This window comes from Salmo salar, chromosome ssa13 (assembly GCF_905237065.1).
Source record: "Salmo salar chromosome ssa13, Ssal_v3.1, whole genome shotgun sequence".
Lineage (NCBI taxonomy): Eukaryota > Metazoa > Chordata > Actinopteri > Salmoniformes > Salmonidae > Salmo > Salmo salar.
In genome coordinates this window covers 17,583,986-17,601,421 of record NC_059454.1, presented here as the reverse complement: position 1 = coordinate 17,601,421, position 17,436 = coordinate 17,583,986, and the positions used below count along the sequence as shown (strand labels likewise).

Below are 17,436 nucleotides of genomic sequence, written 5' to 3'. Positions count from 1 at the left end.
GGGTGGGTCGAGCCCTGAATGCTGATTGGCTGAAAGCTGCAGTACATCAGTATGACAAAACATTTATTTTTAGTGCTCTAATTAAAGTTGGTAAACAGTTTATAATAGCAATAAGCACCTCGGGGGTTTGTGATATATAGCCAATATACACCACGGCTAAGGTCTGTGTCCTAGCACTCCGTGTTGCGTCGTGCTTAGAACAGCCCTTAGCCGTGGTATATTGACCATATACCACACCACCTCAGGCCTTATTGCTTTAGTTTAAACCATTTAACAGACACAGACAGGCATAGTTGAGCCCATGACCATACAGCTTTATTTCAAGATGTGGAGGGATACAGCTGCTTAACAGAGCTGGGAAACTACAGACTACAGATTACACTGTGGCTTTGTGACAGACGCATTAAGATTCTCAGCACAGAGGAACATCAGTCATCTCACAGGCAACTACATTTGTGCAAATCTACATTGTGATCTTAGCAGTATTCTTAATAGACTACCATTTAACATGCAAGAGTATTTCACTTGTAGTCATTCTACTATTCAGATTGCATTGGATCATCTATGGTATGTTAGTTTTCCAGAGTTCAGAGGCAGTTATATTGTACCTAGAAAGGACAAGGAATTGAAAGTTAAAACCATGCAGACTTAAGTCAATAAAGTAAGGACAGTAACCTTACTGAAATGAAAGCAGGTCCTATGGTTTTGTTTGTTTTCTTACTCTAAAGCTTTGGGGGTCATTTTTCCCCCCAATAATAATAATACTCCCAGAGAAAAACAAATACAATAAGGAAGAGCAAATCAAGACAGGAGCAGGGGTTGTTGTAATATATGGGGTGAAACGTACTTAAAAATGGGCCAGTGCTATCCAGTATCCTTCGGACGTCCCTACCCCCCCATTGAAGTTAAAGTGTAAAATGTTAAGGTTATGGGTTGGGACATCCAAAGGAACCAAGATAGCAGTGACCCATAAAAATGTGTGCCTTCCTTTCTGTTGAAGATTACTGGTCTTGACACAGACAATGGTGTACAAAAGAACAACTGATTTATGCAAACCACAACCAATGGTGATATAGGGAAACAGTGGTGGGCCGAAGAGAAATGGCTCAAAAAGATAAAATGCTTACATTTTTTTAGGCTTCATATGCATGTCTGAATGCACTTATTCGTATGGAAAAATGGCACTTACATTTTTCAGTTTTGATTGCTTCTTTTGCACTTAAAATGCTTGATGGGTTATTTGCACATTTCATACCAAAATGAAATGTGAAATATGGTTAGATCATTTGGCACAGAACGGTTAAAAAGGCCACTATGTTTGAGATAGACAGTAGTAAAGAGTTGTAGAGTAACTGTCTAAAAGCAAAGAGGTCTTTTTCACAGTAATAACCCAGAACGCTACATTCTGTGTCGACACATCAAATCCTAAATGGAATTTCCATCTGTGGCACAAGCTTATAGATCTGTGCCACTGAGTCAAAACACTTATGATTGAAGATTGCAGGGTTCTCCAACTCTGGTCCTGGAGAGTCATTAGGTGTGCAGGCTTTTGTTCCAGCCCTAACACATCTGGTTTAGCTAAACGTGATCCAGACTAAAGACCATGAGTAGTTGATTGTGTTGGGGCCGGGTTGGAACAAAACCCTGCTGTTCCCGTATCTCTCGAGGAGTGGAGTTGGGGATTCCTGTTCTAGAGAGACAAGTATTGGAAAAAGGAGAGCGCTAGCCTTGGTACTGACAGCTACAGTAGGATGAGACTAGCACCCAGTCTAGGGGAGGAGCAAATTATTATAAAATAAAATACACATTTTTTTGCGCCCGCCCCCCACCACCCCCTCAAAAAAAACGTTCACATCCTCACACTCAGTCTTCGTTTATTTACCGCGCCATGCCACGACGTAAAAACAGAGGCTGGAATTCAAATCAAACCCCCCATAGCAATGTTTACACAGCATCTTGGTTTTACAAATTACTACACATATACACACACAGATTATCTTAAACTGGAAGCATCTACCTGTGGAGTCTAGCTGGTGTTGGTAGGGATTTTATTTGACCATGGGGAAAAAGAGCTACTGCGTAAATACTACAGGGTTCGATTGAATTGAGCCCAAAGCCATAAAAAAATAACCATGGAACCAAGGACCAGGTATGGTACCCCCATTCCCTGGACCCGAGCCTGCTCTGTCTCTATATGTACAGGTGTGGATGGGACCTGGCCTATCTGGCCATGCTGGAAAGGACAGAACTATGGAGCTCTCCAACCATACTATATCTATCAGACATTAAACTGATAAGAACAGATCCTACATTTGATCTTAGCCAAAACGCAGAAGGGGGGGGGGGTCCCCTAACCCTTCAGTAAATTCAGAACAAATAGCCCATGTACATGCTCATTTGTTCTGTCAGTTTCAGAATGGCCCTCTAGTGACTACCATGTGGAATGTGAAATAAATATATAATACATCTTTGTACAGGGTGATAAAGGGGAAGAGGGTATCAGAATGGGGATGGGGGGCACAGTGTAGGTTTAGGAGGGGTGTTCTCCTTTCTCCTCTTCGGGTCTTACCCAGTACCCTGCTTCCCATGACTCTGTTCCCCTAACGCTGGTCCTCTCTGGGTGAGGGGTTGGAACCAGGACGTAGTGGTCAGAGTTATGACAGGCGCGGACAGAAACCAGCTCAGAGGACCCTGGATCTCTTGCTGGTTAATGACCCATGCTAACAGATGGGGAGAAGGAGATACAGACAGAGAGAGAACAAGAGGGATATAAAGTGAATCAGAGAAAGACTAAGATAAACCATTGCTGACAGGTGTATAAAATCGAGCACAAAGCCATGCAATCTCCATAGACAAACATTGACAGTAGAATGGCATTACTGAAGAGCTCAGTGACTTTTAACGTGGCTCCATCATAGGATGCCACCTTTCCAACAAGTCCGTTTGTCAAATTTCTGCGCTGGTCCACTGTAAGTGCTGTTATTGTGAAGTGGAGACGTCGAGAAGCAAAAATGGCTCAGCCGCAAAGTGGTAGTTCCAAACTGCCTCTGGAAGCAACGTCAGCACAATAACTGTTGGTCAGGAGCTTCATGAAATGGGTTGACATGGCCGAGCAGCCACACACAAGCCTAAGATCACTATGCGCATTGCCAAGCATTGGCTGGAGTGGTGTAAAGCTCACTGCCATTGGACTCTGGAGCAGTGGAAACGCGTTCTCTGGAGCGATGAATCACGCTTTGCCATCTAGCAGTCTGAAATCTGGTTTGCCAGGAAAATAACTACCTGCCCGAATGTATAGTGCCAACTGTGACGTTTGATGGAGGGGCAATAATGGTCTGGGGCTGTTTCATGGTTCGGGCTAGGCCCCTTAGTTCCAGTGAAGGGAAATCCTTTACGCTACAGCATACAATGACATTCTAGACTATTCTGTACTTCCATCTTTGTGGCAACAGTGCGGGGGAGGCCCTTTCCTGTTTCAGCATGACAATGCCCCGTGCACAAAGCGAGGTCCATTCAGAAATGGTTTGTTGAGAACGGTGTGGAAGAACTTGACTGGCCTGCACAGATCCCTGACCTCAACCCCATTGAACACCTTTAGGATTAATTGGAATGCTGACTGCGAGCCAGGCCTAATCACCCAACATCAGTGCCCGACATCACTAATGCTCTTGTGGCTGAATGGAAGCAAGTCCCCGCAGCAATGTTCCAACATCTAGTGGAAAGCCTTCCCAGAAGAGTAGAGGCTGTCATAGCAGCAAAGGGGGTCCAACTCCATTTTAATGCCCATGATTTTGGATTGAGATGTTAGACAAGCCGGTGGACTTTTGGTCATGTAGTGTACATACATAGCCCTAATATGTTATGGGTGTGCTTTTTTTTCTTCTTCTCAGAACAAACAAGCAAGAACAAAAAGAGTAGAGTATTAGAAAGACAGTGTTTTTCTCCTACCTTAGCCTGCTTGTAAAAGTGGGGAGCAAGCTCGACCAACCAGGAGGACTCTACAGCTGTGACATCACGCATGTAGTACTTAGAGGTCTGCACGACTTCATTGAAGACAACCCTGGGGGAGGACAAGGCAGTGTTAGACGCATATATCTAGGGGATTCATTCCTCTCCTCTGAGACACCCAGACATATTTAATCTATTCCAGAGCTCGAACACCTGATTCAGTCAACTATTCATTATGCCCTTGAGTAGATGAATCAGCTGAGCTAGTTTAGGGCTACAACAACATCTGGGGTCCCTGGAGAGAGGTTTGAGAACCCTTGGACCAAATGTAAAAGCCAAATTCTCACCACTTCGTAGGCTTCTCTCCAAACAGCACAGAGTTGGGATGGATGTGAAGCTCTCTGTCATCCCGCAGAGTCCTGGGAAACAGAAGGTGTGAGGAGGGGATGAATTAACTGTAGACATTGAGCTTAGTTAAGGCAAAAGCAATGAGCAACAGACAATAGTGTTTCAGGAAGTTGGTAGTCACCTGTAGGACCCTGAGTGGTGCATGCGGGCAGCGTTGGCAAAAAACCCAGACACAATGCATCTCAGGATCACATCCGGGTCACCTGGACAAGACAAAAACACAATTTCCTGTTAAATTTGAACACCGTAAAGAGGTACAGATATAGGATACAAACAGGACAGAAATGTGGGGTATACGCACCTTCGCTGGAGGTGCGTGGCACCTTGAATTTATTCATGAGTCGTCTGAGCTGTTCTCGTACAGTCATGGCTCGCTGCAGACCCTTGTAGTTGAGGAAGTGTTCCTGACACCACTGAGAGCTCTTCTGGTGCTAGAGGGATGAGAGGGGGTAGAGAAACCAGTTTTAGGTTTTATTCCCTCTGGAAAATAACAAGGGTACTTACAATGAACAAAAATAAACATGTAAAGTGTTGGTCCCATGTTTCATGAGCTAAAATCCCAGAAAATGTTCCATATGCACAAAAGGCTTATTTCTCTCAAATTTTGTGCACAAATTTGTTTACATCCTTGTTAGTGAGCATTTCTCCTTTGCTAAGAAAATCCACCCACCTGACAGGTGTGGCATATCAAGCAGCTGATTAAACATGATCATTACACAGGTGCACCTTGTGCTGGGGATACTAAAAGGCCACCATAAGCTACCTCCAACATCGTTTTTCGAAAATGTGTCCGTACGTCCAACCGGCCTCACAACCACAGACCGCGTTGTAACCACACCAGCCCAGGACTTCCACATCCGGCTTCTTCACTTGCGGGAACGTCTGAGAACAGCCACCCTGACAGCTGATGAAGCCTGCACACTCACCAGACATGTCACCCATTGAGCATGTTTGGAATGCTCTGGATCAACATGTAAGACGGCGTGTTGCAGTTCCCACTAATATCCAGCAACTTTGCACTGCCATTGAGGAGGAGTGGGACAACATTCCACAGCATGATCAATTCTATGCAAAGGAGATATGCCGCGCTGCACGAGGCAAATGGTGGTGACACCAGATTTCTGATCCACACCCCAACCTTTTTTGAGGTATCTGTATGCATAACTGTATTCCCAGTCATGTGAAATCCATAGATTGGGGCCTAATGAATTTATTTAAAATGACTGATGTCCTTATATGTAAAATCTTTGAAATTGTTGCATGCTGCATTTATATTTTTGATCAGTATAGTTTTCAGAAATGCAAATGCTTAGTAAAGCTGATCTTTAGCACCAAGACCTGAAAAGATATCAATCTAAAATATTATATCATTCATCAGAGTGCTTTGCTGTTCATGGACCATCTTCACATAAAAAGATTCAGGTTGTTCACTGCTAAACGGAAGGCTTCATTCCCAGCAGTGGCCCCTACAGTGGCAGTGCCCACCTTGATGAAGGCTTCGTACACATTGAGCATGGTGAGATGATCTCCTTCCGCCACAGCAAACTTGCGATGCTCACGCGCCTATGGAGGAGGGAGGAGGATGGGAGCAGAGAGAGAAAGAGAGACGGGGAGACATGCAGACAGAGAGGGAGACGAGAGGTGATTAGGATGGTAGATGCCGTGCTTCTCAGACACAGGTAAAAGCTTTGGAGTCTCGAAGGACAGAGACAGACATACAGATCTGCACAACAGAACATTTTAGACTGGGCATTCAACATGACGACATCTGCAACACTCACCGCTGGTTTCTTCTGATTGGCTGGCACCATGAAGATGTTTTGGATCTGCATCATGGCTGCTATGGTAACGATCTCCTTGGAACAGCCAAAGTTTCCTGACTCCAGCAGCATCTTGGCAAACATGGGGCTGAGGGGGAACTCTGCCATACGCACGCCCATAGGGTCAGTCAGACGACCATACTGGTCCAGACCCCCCAGGGCGTAGAGCAGCTCCAGGGCTTGGACCATGGACTGGGCTGGAGGAGGCTAGAGTGGGAACAATTATAAAGTTAGTTTAATACGCAGGCCATCAAAGTTAATAATTTGTTGACAACCAGTCTTGGTGCTCTTTGAGTCAATTCACCATCTTTCAGAATTGTGTGCCTTATATAGTGCTCTTAATCTTATGTACAGACTACTTCAGCATCTGATCAAATTCCAAAAGATTTTAGATCTGAGTAAACCCGAGATTACAGTGCTCAAAACAAAGTACACACATTGTATTGGATGGACTCACAGAGAGGAAGCTGAATCGCAGCACGTTGTCTATGCCCAGAGCTTTGAGCTGCAGGATGACAGGGGCCAGGTTGGTACGCTGCATCTCGGGAACCGTGGATGCAGGCAGCTTCTCAAAATCCTCCTCTGGAGCACACAGACAGGTCAGAACACACACCGCAGTACAAGGCTGCCTTCCACACCCTTCCCCTGCTGTCATTCACTCTCCATTGCTGATCTGAGCAAGCTTAGAGCTATCTTGACACTTTTTTTCCCCCCCTCACCGATGGCCTTTTCCGATAACACACACACACAGAGACCCCCCCCCCACACACCTGTGTATAGTCTGAAGCACTTCCCTGCTCGGTTGCGTCCCCCTCGTCCTGCCCTCTGACTGGCTGAGGCCTTGGAGATGGGCGTGACCACCAGCGACTCGATGGCAGTGCAAGGATTGTACGCCCGCAGCTTGACGAACGCACAGTCGATCACAAACACGATGCCGTTAATGGTGATGGACGTCTCTGCTATGTTAGTGGCCACCACCACCTTAGAGAACCAGAGAGAGCACTTTAACATAGACCGCCCACTCCTATACATCCAATACAAGGCTTTGCAACAGGGAATTGTACATCGTGAATTGACTATAAAGCACATGCATCAGCCACTCTGATAGATCATTTTATCCTGTGGCAAAAAGTGTTTTCATCGCTTGGTACTCTTCAGGAAGCTTACTGTATACCCATTATTGTCCTATGTCCAAGCGGAGGTATAAAAGCATTCTTTGCCACAAACTCCAATCTGGCCATCTGAGGGCTTGACATTAACTTTTTTTTTCCACTTGTCCTTCAGATAATTAGGACAGATGTTTTACTTGTCCAAATCACCCGTCACGTTACCCCCACCCCTGGAAAATGGTCTCCAACACCAACACCAGCCCGCGGGCCGACAGTTGGCTAACCCTGCTGTAGATTATGCGCAAATGTTAAAAAATGCAATTAGCAGGAAAACACCGTTCTCAAAAGCCCACAGATTAATATATCAGTTAGAAATTAAGGGGAGATCTATTGATGCATCAACTAGCATGGTTTACTAATACAGTGATGGGAAAAAGTATTTGATCCCCTGCTGATTTTGTACGTTTGCACACTGACAAAGAAAAGATCAGTCAATGATTTTTATGGTAGGTTTATTTGAACAGTGAGAGAATAACAACAAAAAAATCCAGAAAAACACATGTCAAAAATGTTATAAATTGATTTGCATTTTAATGAGGGAAATAAGTATTTGACCCCCTCTCTATCAGAAAGATTTCTGGCTCCCAGGTGTCTTTTATACAGGTAACGAGCTAAGATTAGGAGCACACTCTTAAAGGGAGTGCTCCTAATCTCAGTTTGTTACCTGTATAAAAGACACCTGTCCACAGAAGCAATAAATCAATCAGATTCCAAACTCTCCACCATGGCCAAGACCAAAGAGCTCTCCAAGGATGTCAGGGACAAGATTGTAGACATACACAAGGCTGGAATGGGCTACAAGACCATCGCCAAGCAGCTTGGTGAGAAGGTGACAACATTTGGTGCGATTATTCGCAAATGGAAGAAACACAAAAAAACTGTCAATCTCCCTCGGCCTGGGGCTCTATGCAAGATCTCACCTCGTGGAGTTGCAATGATCATGAGAACGGTGAGGAATCAGCCCAGAACTACACGGGAGGATCTTGTCAATGATCTCAAGGCAGCTGGGACCATAGTCACCAAGAAAACAATTGGTAACACACTACGCCGTGAAGGACTGAAATCCTGCAGCAAGGTCCCCCTGCTCAAGAAAGCACATATACATGCCCATCTGAAGTTTGCCAACGAACATCTGAATGATTCAGAGGACAACTGGGTGAAAGTGTTGTGGTCAAATGAGACCAAAATGGAGCTCTTTGGCATCAACTCAACTCGCCGTCTTTGGAGGAGGAGGAATGCTGCCTATGACCCCAAGAACACCATCCCCACGTCAAACATGGAGGTGGAAACATTATGCTTTGGGGGTGTTTTTCTGCTAAGGGGACAGGACAACTTCACCGCATCAAAGGGATGATGGACGGGGCCATGAACCGTCAAATCTTGGGTGAGAACCTCCTTCCCTCAGCCAGGGCATTGAAAATGGGTCGTGGATGGGTATTCCAGCATGACAATGATTCAAAACACACGGCCAAGGCAACACGGGAGTGGCTCAAGAAGAAGCACATTAAGGTCCTGGAGTGGCCTAGCCAGTCTCCAGACCTTAATACCATACAAAATCTGTGGAGGGAGCTGAAGGTTCGAGTTGCCAAACGTCAGCCTCGAAACCTTAATGACTTGGAGAAGATCTGCAAAGAGGAGTGGGCCAAAATCCCTCCTGAGATGTGTGCAAACCTGGTGGCCAACTACAAGAAATGTCTGACCTCTGATTGCCACCAAGTACTAAGTCATGTTTTGCAGAGGGGTCAAATACTTATTTCCCTCATTAAAATGCAAATAATTTTATAACATTTTTGACATGCGGTTTTCTGGATTTTTTTGTTGTTATTCTGTCTCTCACTGTTCAAATAAACCTACCATTAAAATTATAGACTGATCATTTCTTTGTCAGTGGGCAAACATACAAAATCAGCAGCGGATCAAATACTTTTTCCCCCCCACTGTATGACTAGGATAATCATCAACTAGCATGGTTTACTAACATGACTAGGATAATCATCAACTAGCATGGTTTACTAACATGACTAGGATTATCATCAACTAGCATGGTTTACTAACATGACTAGGATTATCATCAACTAGCATGGTTTACTAACATGACTAGGATTATCATCAACTAGCATGGTTTACTAACATGACTAGGATTATCATCAACTAGCATGGTTTACTAACATGACTAGGATTATCATCAACTAGCATGGTTTACTAACATGACTAGGATTATCATCAACTAGCATGGTTTACTAACATGACTAGGATTATCATCAACTAGCATGGTTTACTAACATGACTAGGATTATCATCAACTAGCATGGTTTACTAACATGACTAGGATTATCATCAACTAGCATGGTTTACTAATATGACTAGGATTATGCCTTTGGCTGCTGGACAATAAAATAACATTGATTTAAAACCAATAGAACATGCTGGTTAGAGAAATACTGGTTTCAATGTCATATTAAGTGTTATAAAATACACTACATGACCAAAAGTATGTGGACACCTGCTTGTCTAACATCTCATTCCAAAATCATGGGCATTAAAATGGAGTTGGACCCCCTTCGCTGCTATAACAGCCTCTACTCTTCTGGGAAGGCTTTCCACTAGATGTTGGAACATTGCAGCGGGGACTTGCTTCCATTCAGCCACAAGAGCATTAATGAGGTCGGGCACTGATGTTGGGTGACTAGGCCTGGCCCGCAGTCTGCGTTCCAATTCATCCCAAAGGTGTCCGATGGAGTTAAGGTCAGGGCTCTGTGCAGGCCAGTCAAGTTCTTCCACACCCATCTTGACAAACCATTTCTGAATGCACCTCACTTTGTGCACGGGGGCATGGTCATGCTGAAACAGGAAAGGGCCTCCCCCGCACTGTTGCCACAAAGATGGAAGTACAGAATCTTCTAGAATGTCATTGTATGCTGTAGCGTAAAGGATTTCCCTTCACTGGAACCATAAAAAACAGCCCCAGACCATTATTCCTCCTCCACAAAACTTCACAGTTGGCACTATGTGTTCGGGCAGGTAGCGTTCCCCTGGCATCCGCTAAAACCAGATTTGTCTGTCAGACTGCCAGATGGCAAAGCGTGATTCATCACTCCAGAGAACAGGTTTCCACTGCTCCAGAGTCCAATGGCGGCGAGCTTTACACCTCTCCAGCCCGACGCTTGGCATTGCGCATGGTGATTTTAGGCTTGTGTGCGGCTGCTCGGCCATGTCAACCCAATTCATGATGCTCCCGACGAACAGTTATTGTGCTGACGTTGCTTCCAGAGGCAGTTAGGAACTCGTAGCGAGTGTTGCAACTGAGGACAGACAATATTTACGCACTTCAGCACTCGGCGGTCCCGTTCTGTGAGTTTGTGTGGCGCTAGCAGGGCAGAAATTTGACGAACTGACTAGTTGGAAAGGTGGCATCCGATGATGGTGCAACGTTGAAATTCACTGAGCTCTTCAGTACGGGCCATTCTACTGCCAAAGTGTGTCTATGGAGATTGCATGCCTGTGTGCTCAATTTTATACACCTGTCAGCAATAGGTGTGGCTGAAATAGCAGAATGCAGTAATTTGAAAGGATGTCCACATACATTTGGCCATGTAGAGTAATTCCCTCAACATTTCTATGGTCGTATTTTAGGCTAGGCTACTTTGAAACAAGGTAAGACATGCTTCATAAAATGACAAACTTAATTGTATAAAACCTGGATGTTTTATGGTTAAATAGTTTCAACATGATGACTGCCTCCGCTAACGTGACCATTTGATCTGAACACTACCGTGCCTCGAGTATGTCAACAGAATCAACTAGCATTATTTTTATTCTGTACAGGTTTCCTTCATTTCACGGTCATTTACATTAGTATTGTGGAATAGCTACAATGTTGTGGATTTGATCCATCCTCAGCGTTCTCCTGTCACAGCCATTAAACACCAACTGTTTTAAAGTCACCACTGGCCTCATGGTGAAATCCCTGAGTGGTTTCCTTCCTCTCCGGCAACTGAGTAAGGCCCCTGTGTCCTTGAAGTGACTGGGTATATTGATACACCATCCAAAGTGTAATTAATAACTTCACCATGCTCAAAAGGGATATTCAATGTCTGCTTTTTTAAATTTACCAATAGGTCTGACTTTAACTGACTTGTCCGGAAGGGCCCATACAGATCCGAACGCGACTGCTGCAGTAGAGCGACATTTTATAATTTATGCTGCTGCTCTTACTTTTCACAAGAGCGGTGCTTACTCTTGGTCAATCATAAGTCATCAAAGCGGCAATAGGCTACAATCATAGAGCATCACTCAGTGTGTGGCAAAAGTTAGGAGATATCAAATAAGTGAAAGATGGAATTAAAATTACAGAATAAAAAGGAGAAGGATAGGCTACAACAACCAAGAGCAAACAGGTAGACAGGCTGCTACTTAATATTCTGAATGGAGTTATTTGTAACTGAGATGAAAACGTGTATGAACTGCAGCATCAGTTAGCCTAGCTAGATAACTTAACTAGCTTCTCCAGGTTCGATGCAGTCCAAGACAGGTACTATGAAATCATATTTAATGATAAATAGACTAAGGGCTGCCATAGCTAGGTTATTATAGCGCGAGTCAACTTGGTTGGTTGCTGTCTCTCCTCCCCTTGTCAGTCGCTCACAGTCTGCCCCCTCCCCCATCTGCTAGAGTGGTACCTCTCTCCCTCCTCTTGTGCTTTATCAGCTCTGGTTAATAAAGTAGCTTTTCTGCTGCTTTGTTCACTCGGAGCAGACTGGAATCCACCTAGGACTACATGGAACGTGTCTAGATGTCCTCAGGTCCGTTCGGAACGCGTTTCCCTATATTTAAAAACATTATGCATATCGGGTCCGGGTGGGAAATACCCAGGTCCATTTCAGAACCGGTCCAACTTTTTGGATCCGTGAAGACCACTAGTGTGATATCTTTTTGAAGGCACTGTAGGCTTTTTTATTAGCCTCTCTGATCAGAGTAATTGTTTGATATTGGGATGTGTGATTTTTTTTTTTTATTGTCCATTTGGACAACCTAAATCTATATTCTTCTTGTCTGACAATAAATAAATCTATCTATTTGTTTTACTTGTCCTGGACAAGAGGACAAGCCTTTATGTTGGACCCTGCATCTCTTTAGGACGCTGATAGTGATACATGCATCATATGCAGTACCCCTAGACCAGCTCTCACCAACCCTAGTCCTGGAGAACTAGAAGGTGTGCAGGCTTTTGTGCCAGCCCAGTAACAAAACAACTAATTTAACATTCCATTGATCAGGGTTGATGACCACTGCGTAGGGACATTGGGACGGAACAGAGGCAGATTGAAATTCACCTTGCGGACAGTAGGGGGCGTCCTCTCAAACACCTTCATCTGGTCAGTGTAGGGCAGGCCTGCATACATGGGCAGCACCTTGAGGTATTTCTTCATGCCGAGACGGCCCAGAGCTCTGGCCTGCTCCTGGAGCAGAGACACCACCTTCTCCACTTCCTCCTATAGGACACACACAGGTCACATGACAACAAGTAACCAGCTCAAAATCAAACCGTAAGAGAAACACACCTGTCCAGTGAGGAATGCCAGAACATCTCCATCATCCTCAGTCTCATGGATCTTCAGCACCGTCTCCACTGTGGCCTTCACATAGTCTGGGACTGGGCTGGGGACAGAGAGATAGGGGAGACAGTGTATAATGACTGGGCTGGGGACAGAGAGATAGGGGAGACAGTGTATAATGACTGGGCTGGGGACAGAGAGATAGGGGAGACAGTGTATAATGACTGGGCTGGGGACAGAGAGATAGGGGAGACAGTGTATAATGACTGGGCTGGGGACAGAGAGATAGGGGAGACAGTGTATAATGACTGGGCTGGGGACAGAGAGATAGGGGAGACAGTGTATAATGACTGGGCTGGGGACAGAGAGATAGGGGAGACAGTGTATAATGACTGGGCTGGGGACAGAGAGATAGGGGAGACAGTGTATAATGACTGGGCTGGGGACAGAGAGATAGGGGAGACAGTGTATAATGACTGGGCTGGGGACAGAGAGAAAGAGAGAGCAGACAATGTGAGGAGATGCTCAACTCAGTCTGTCCTGAGCTTGATTAACTCAGACACCAATGAAACATTAAAGATGTGGGGCTGTAGAATGTGATCATATGTGACAGGTTTGGAGACAGAAGAGACGCTCAGAATTCCATGGAATACCTGACAGTGTAGAAGACGTCAACAGGGAAGGTGCGCCCCTCCACCGTCAGAATTCCACACGTATCCTTGTTAGGATCTCCAGTCTCATTCAGGTTAAAGAACTCTTGGAATTTCTGCAGCCAAGGTGATAACATAGGAGTGGGTTAGATGAAGCCAGGTAAACAGGCTTGTGACTGGCATGACCACAACAAAGGAGTTGTTTGTTTCCAAGACAAAATAGATATTTTATCCAACTGTATTTGAAAATGTGAAATGTAAATGTCACTAAAGCGAGATTCGGCTCAGCTACACAGGGAACAGTATTACTACAGCAATTCTGAAAAATTCCTATGAAGCAAAAATTGCTGAGTTGGCCAACATAAAAAACATTTCTGCACAAGACAAAAAAAAAAATACAGCCTGATGTCCCATCTGGCTTGCTGACTGACGCATTCATGAGCCGACTGCATCTTTGTCTGTCTGCACTACCTTGGTAGTACATTTCAGATGTCAGTGCACTGTGGTCTCTCATGACATCAGCTCATCTCTCCCGGTTCCTTTGTTTCTCTGTACTGAAGCATATCTGTCCATCTTAATGAATCAGAGAATCACCTTGGCATCCAGAGTGGCAGAGGCCACTATCAGCCTGAGGTCTCTGCGCTTCTTCTGAATCTAGAGAAGGATGAAACGAGGAGAAAGCTTTATTTAATTGATTTAATAGATTTCAGATGCATTGTAAGCCTAACTGAATGCATGGTCAGTGTAAATACATTACAGTGAAGTAGATAGTGCTGTGAATCCTTAGTTGCTACATTGATTTCTTCACTTATAAATTAAACATACACCCATTGATTCTTGAAGATGACTTATAAATGCCTGATGAGCTTAGTTCAACGGTCGTACCCAATCAGAAACGCAAAATATAAGCTTGTTATACTCCAATGTTTGTAAACAAAGTCAATATAACATTGCAGAGCATCAAAACTCAAGTTTTTATATCATGGATGGTCAGTCCTCAGATACATAGCTCTGGCTTTGAATTTAAGAGTGGTTTCATTTCTCCAGGCCGATCCCTCAGCTTTTTACCAAAACATAGGCAGGGTAAACACTTTGCTATCGTTTCAATTAAGGATTCCAGCATTAAAGGAGACATGCACAGAAGCTACCTTCTTTAGCAGGCCGATGGCTATGTCCGTGTAGAGGGTTCTTTCATGGGCCTCGTCGAGCATTAGGACACTGAGGAGAAAAGATAGACAGATCCCTGGGGTTAAAACAGGATGAACCCAGACTATGAATCCACCATTGATATTCAGTCTGAGACTAGTATTGTGTAGCCAATAGTAGGTCAGTTTGTTAGTGATTCACCTGTACTTCTTCAGTAGAGGATCAGCCATCATCTCTCTCACCAGCATCCCATCTGTCAGGAACTGAGAGAGAAAAAGAAAATTCACAAAAGGAAAACATACAATAAAAGGAATTGATGGTACCACTATGTGTCAGGGGACAGGGCGACAGGCTGACTGTAGTACCTTAATGCGGGTGGCATGGGGGTCAGAGCAGTCATCAAAGCGAATGGTATAGCCCACCTCATGCCCCAACAGGGCTCCACGCTCTTCTGCCAAACGATTGGCTACCTGACAGGAAGAGAGGGGAAACAACCTCAGTCAGGCAGAACTCTCTCTTAAAAATGTACCAAAATACAGTTATTTTAATAAAGTTATATCGTTTTTTGCAACTCTTTAAAATGATAAAAGGGGACTATTTGATATTCAGGGCAGTAAGCGGTCCAAAGGGCCAGCAGAGCTTAAGGAGAATGTGAGCGAGATAGGAGTACTTACTGAGATAGCAGCCACTCTACGAGGCTGTGTCACACCAATCACCTTCCCCTCAGCTGCCCAGCCAGCCTCCAGCAAATACTGAGGTGGAGAAAGAAAGGAAGGGGTAAGAGAGAGGGGAAGAGTGGGATGCAGAAGAGCAAGAGAAAGACAGAGGACAAGGAGGAGTGTGAGAGAGAAAGAGAGCGAGGGGCATCAATATAAAGTCTAGGACAGCCTACTCAGCAGAAATTAAGTCCCACTTGATTTGCTCCGAACCCCGGTTGCATAGAAGAGAAAATGGCTAGTAAGCAGCGGACAAGGTCACTCTCCGGCTCCGTGAGAAGGAAGCTGTGTGAAGGGTATCAGTCCACTGCTGCAGTGTCCTGCCTGGAGGCTGTTCTATTGGCTGCAAAACAACTCCGTTTCCTAGTGGAAGACTGGGGTGTGCATAGTATTCTCCACAGTAAAATAGAAGTTGGGGTAGGGGAACTACCCCAACTTCTATTTTAATATGTCCTACTTCATGAGAATGGTCAAAACCCTTCATATTTAGTTCGAACTAGCCAGATATGAACTGCTGCTTGAGCCAACTCTGTCGTTGTCAAGCCTGGCTACTGTATATTAGCTTATCCAAACCTGGGGGATCTGTGTAGTCTTCCCACATCCTGTCTCTCCTACGATGATCACTGTCTGGTAACTCTCCACCAAGTAGAGGATGTTGTTTCTGTGCTGAAAACAACATGGCAGACATGTCAACAGGGGTCCTATGATTTTAGTAGAAACAATAAAAAAACACTTTACTAATGAGAGTTGATGAGCAACCTTGAAAACAGGAAGTTTCTGTCGCTGCTTCTCGATGGACAACGCGGTGTGAGGGTTGAAAATTATGGGGGAGCCTGTCGTTTCTGTCGTGACATGCCGCTCCTCCGATATCCCAGGGGCCTCCGAACCTTAGAGACAGACGATGATGATGTAGTATAATCAAAGATCGGCGTAAATTCATGATCAACCATAATCAACGCCGCAATGAAACAAATACAACATTGATAAGATGACCTAATACCACAGATTGTTTATCTGCATAGTGAAATACTGCTGACAGCTTGGATTCAGCTAACGTTTACATAACTAACGCCTGATATGATGACATGCCAATATAGCTATAGATACATTTTTACTGCAAAGCGACGTGCAAAATCCCCCGTACCTCCTTATGCATAACCGAGCGGGAACCAAATGATAGTAACTAGCTAGCTAGTTAGTTAGCTAACTACACCCCTTTACACCCTAGCCAATGTGGCTTGACAACGTATATTTTGTCATGTTGGGCAACTTAAATACCTTCACAATCCTCAAGATAGCAGTAAGTAGTTACTAACGTTACAGTTAACCTGTTAATGTTATAACTAACTATTATCAATGACAATGGACCACAGCAGTAACGTTAGCGATCATAACACAACGCAGGCGGGAAAACACGTTGGTTATCGGCAATAAATGTCTTACGCACTAATTCACATGCACAAATGAATATACGTTTTACGTGAAACGACCAAATGCATGCAACCATTGTCTAATTGAACAATATTGCGCTTACCCGGTTTCCAAAATTTCATCGTGGAGAGGGGGGCCGCCATCTTGGCTTCTACGTCACACATTTTTTTTCTAGCCTAATGGTGCGTTCAACACAACTGAGAACAAGGAAAAATACGAGGTCAAATCATAACGTCAGTGATCTTCAGGTCAGAAAGTCGGAGCTCAGCCAAGATGCCCGAGTTTATGACTTGGAATTTCGAGTTGGATGACCGTTAAAAAAAAAAAATCCAGGTGATACGGGGTCCAATCATGACGCCAGTGATCTTCAGGTCAGAAAGTCGGAGCTCAAGAAATATGCCCGAGTTTATGACTTGGAATTACGAGTTGGATGACAATTCAATTTTTTTTTCCATGTGCTCGTTTTTTACAAAAAAGGCCTCCAAAAAAGTTCATGAATCCATACAGCCAAATAATAAATCATAATAGATCAATATTTTATTTCCATAACCTTTTTATTTTAGAGCATAGTCAGTTAAGTAAGTTAAGAACAA

The 17,436-nt window shown here is 44.4% G+C and overlaps 1 protein-coding gene and 1 pseudogene across 1 annotated transcript; both read right to left on the bottom strand.

Moving 5' to 3' along the window:
- Positions 1-293: 293 nt before the first annotated feature.
- Positions 294-17,081, bottom strand: dhx35 (DEAH-box helicase 35). Its single transcript, XM_014134662.2, has 20 exons — positions 16,947-17,081; positions 16,172-16,299; positions 15,986-16,078; positions 15,371-15,448; positions 15,062-15,166; positions 14,898-14,959; positions 14,699-14,768; positions 14,145-14,204; positions 13,554-13,666; positions 12,907-13,003; positions 12,679-12,837; positions 6,947-7,157; positions 6,634-6,758; positions 6,138-6,383; positions 5,842-5,919; positions 4,658-4,787; positions 4,478-4,559; positions 4,296-4,367; positions 3,949-4,060; positions 294-2,720 (listed from the first exon to the last, which is right to left on the bottom strand). Exons 1-20 carry the CDS (start codon positions 17,005-17,007, stop codon positions 2,682-2,684), a joined length of 2,121 nt encoding a protein of 706 aa, XP_013990137.1. The 5' UTR covers positions 17,008-17,081; the 3' UTR covers positions 294-2,681.
- Positions 2,237-2,340, bottom strand: LOC123726274 (uncharacterized; annotated as a pseudogene).
- Positions 17,082-17,436: the final 355 nt, after the last annotated feature.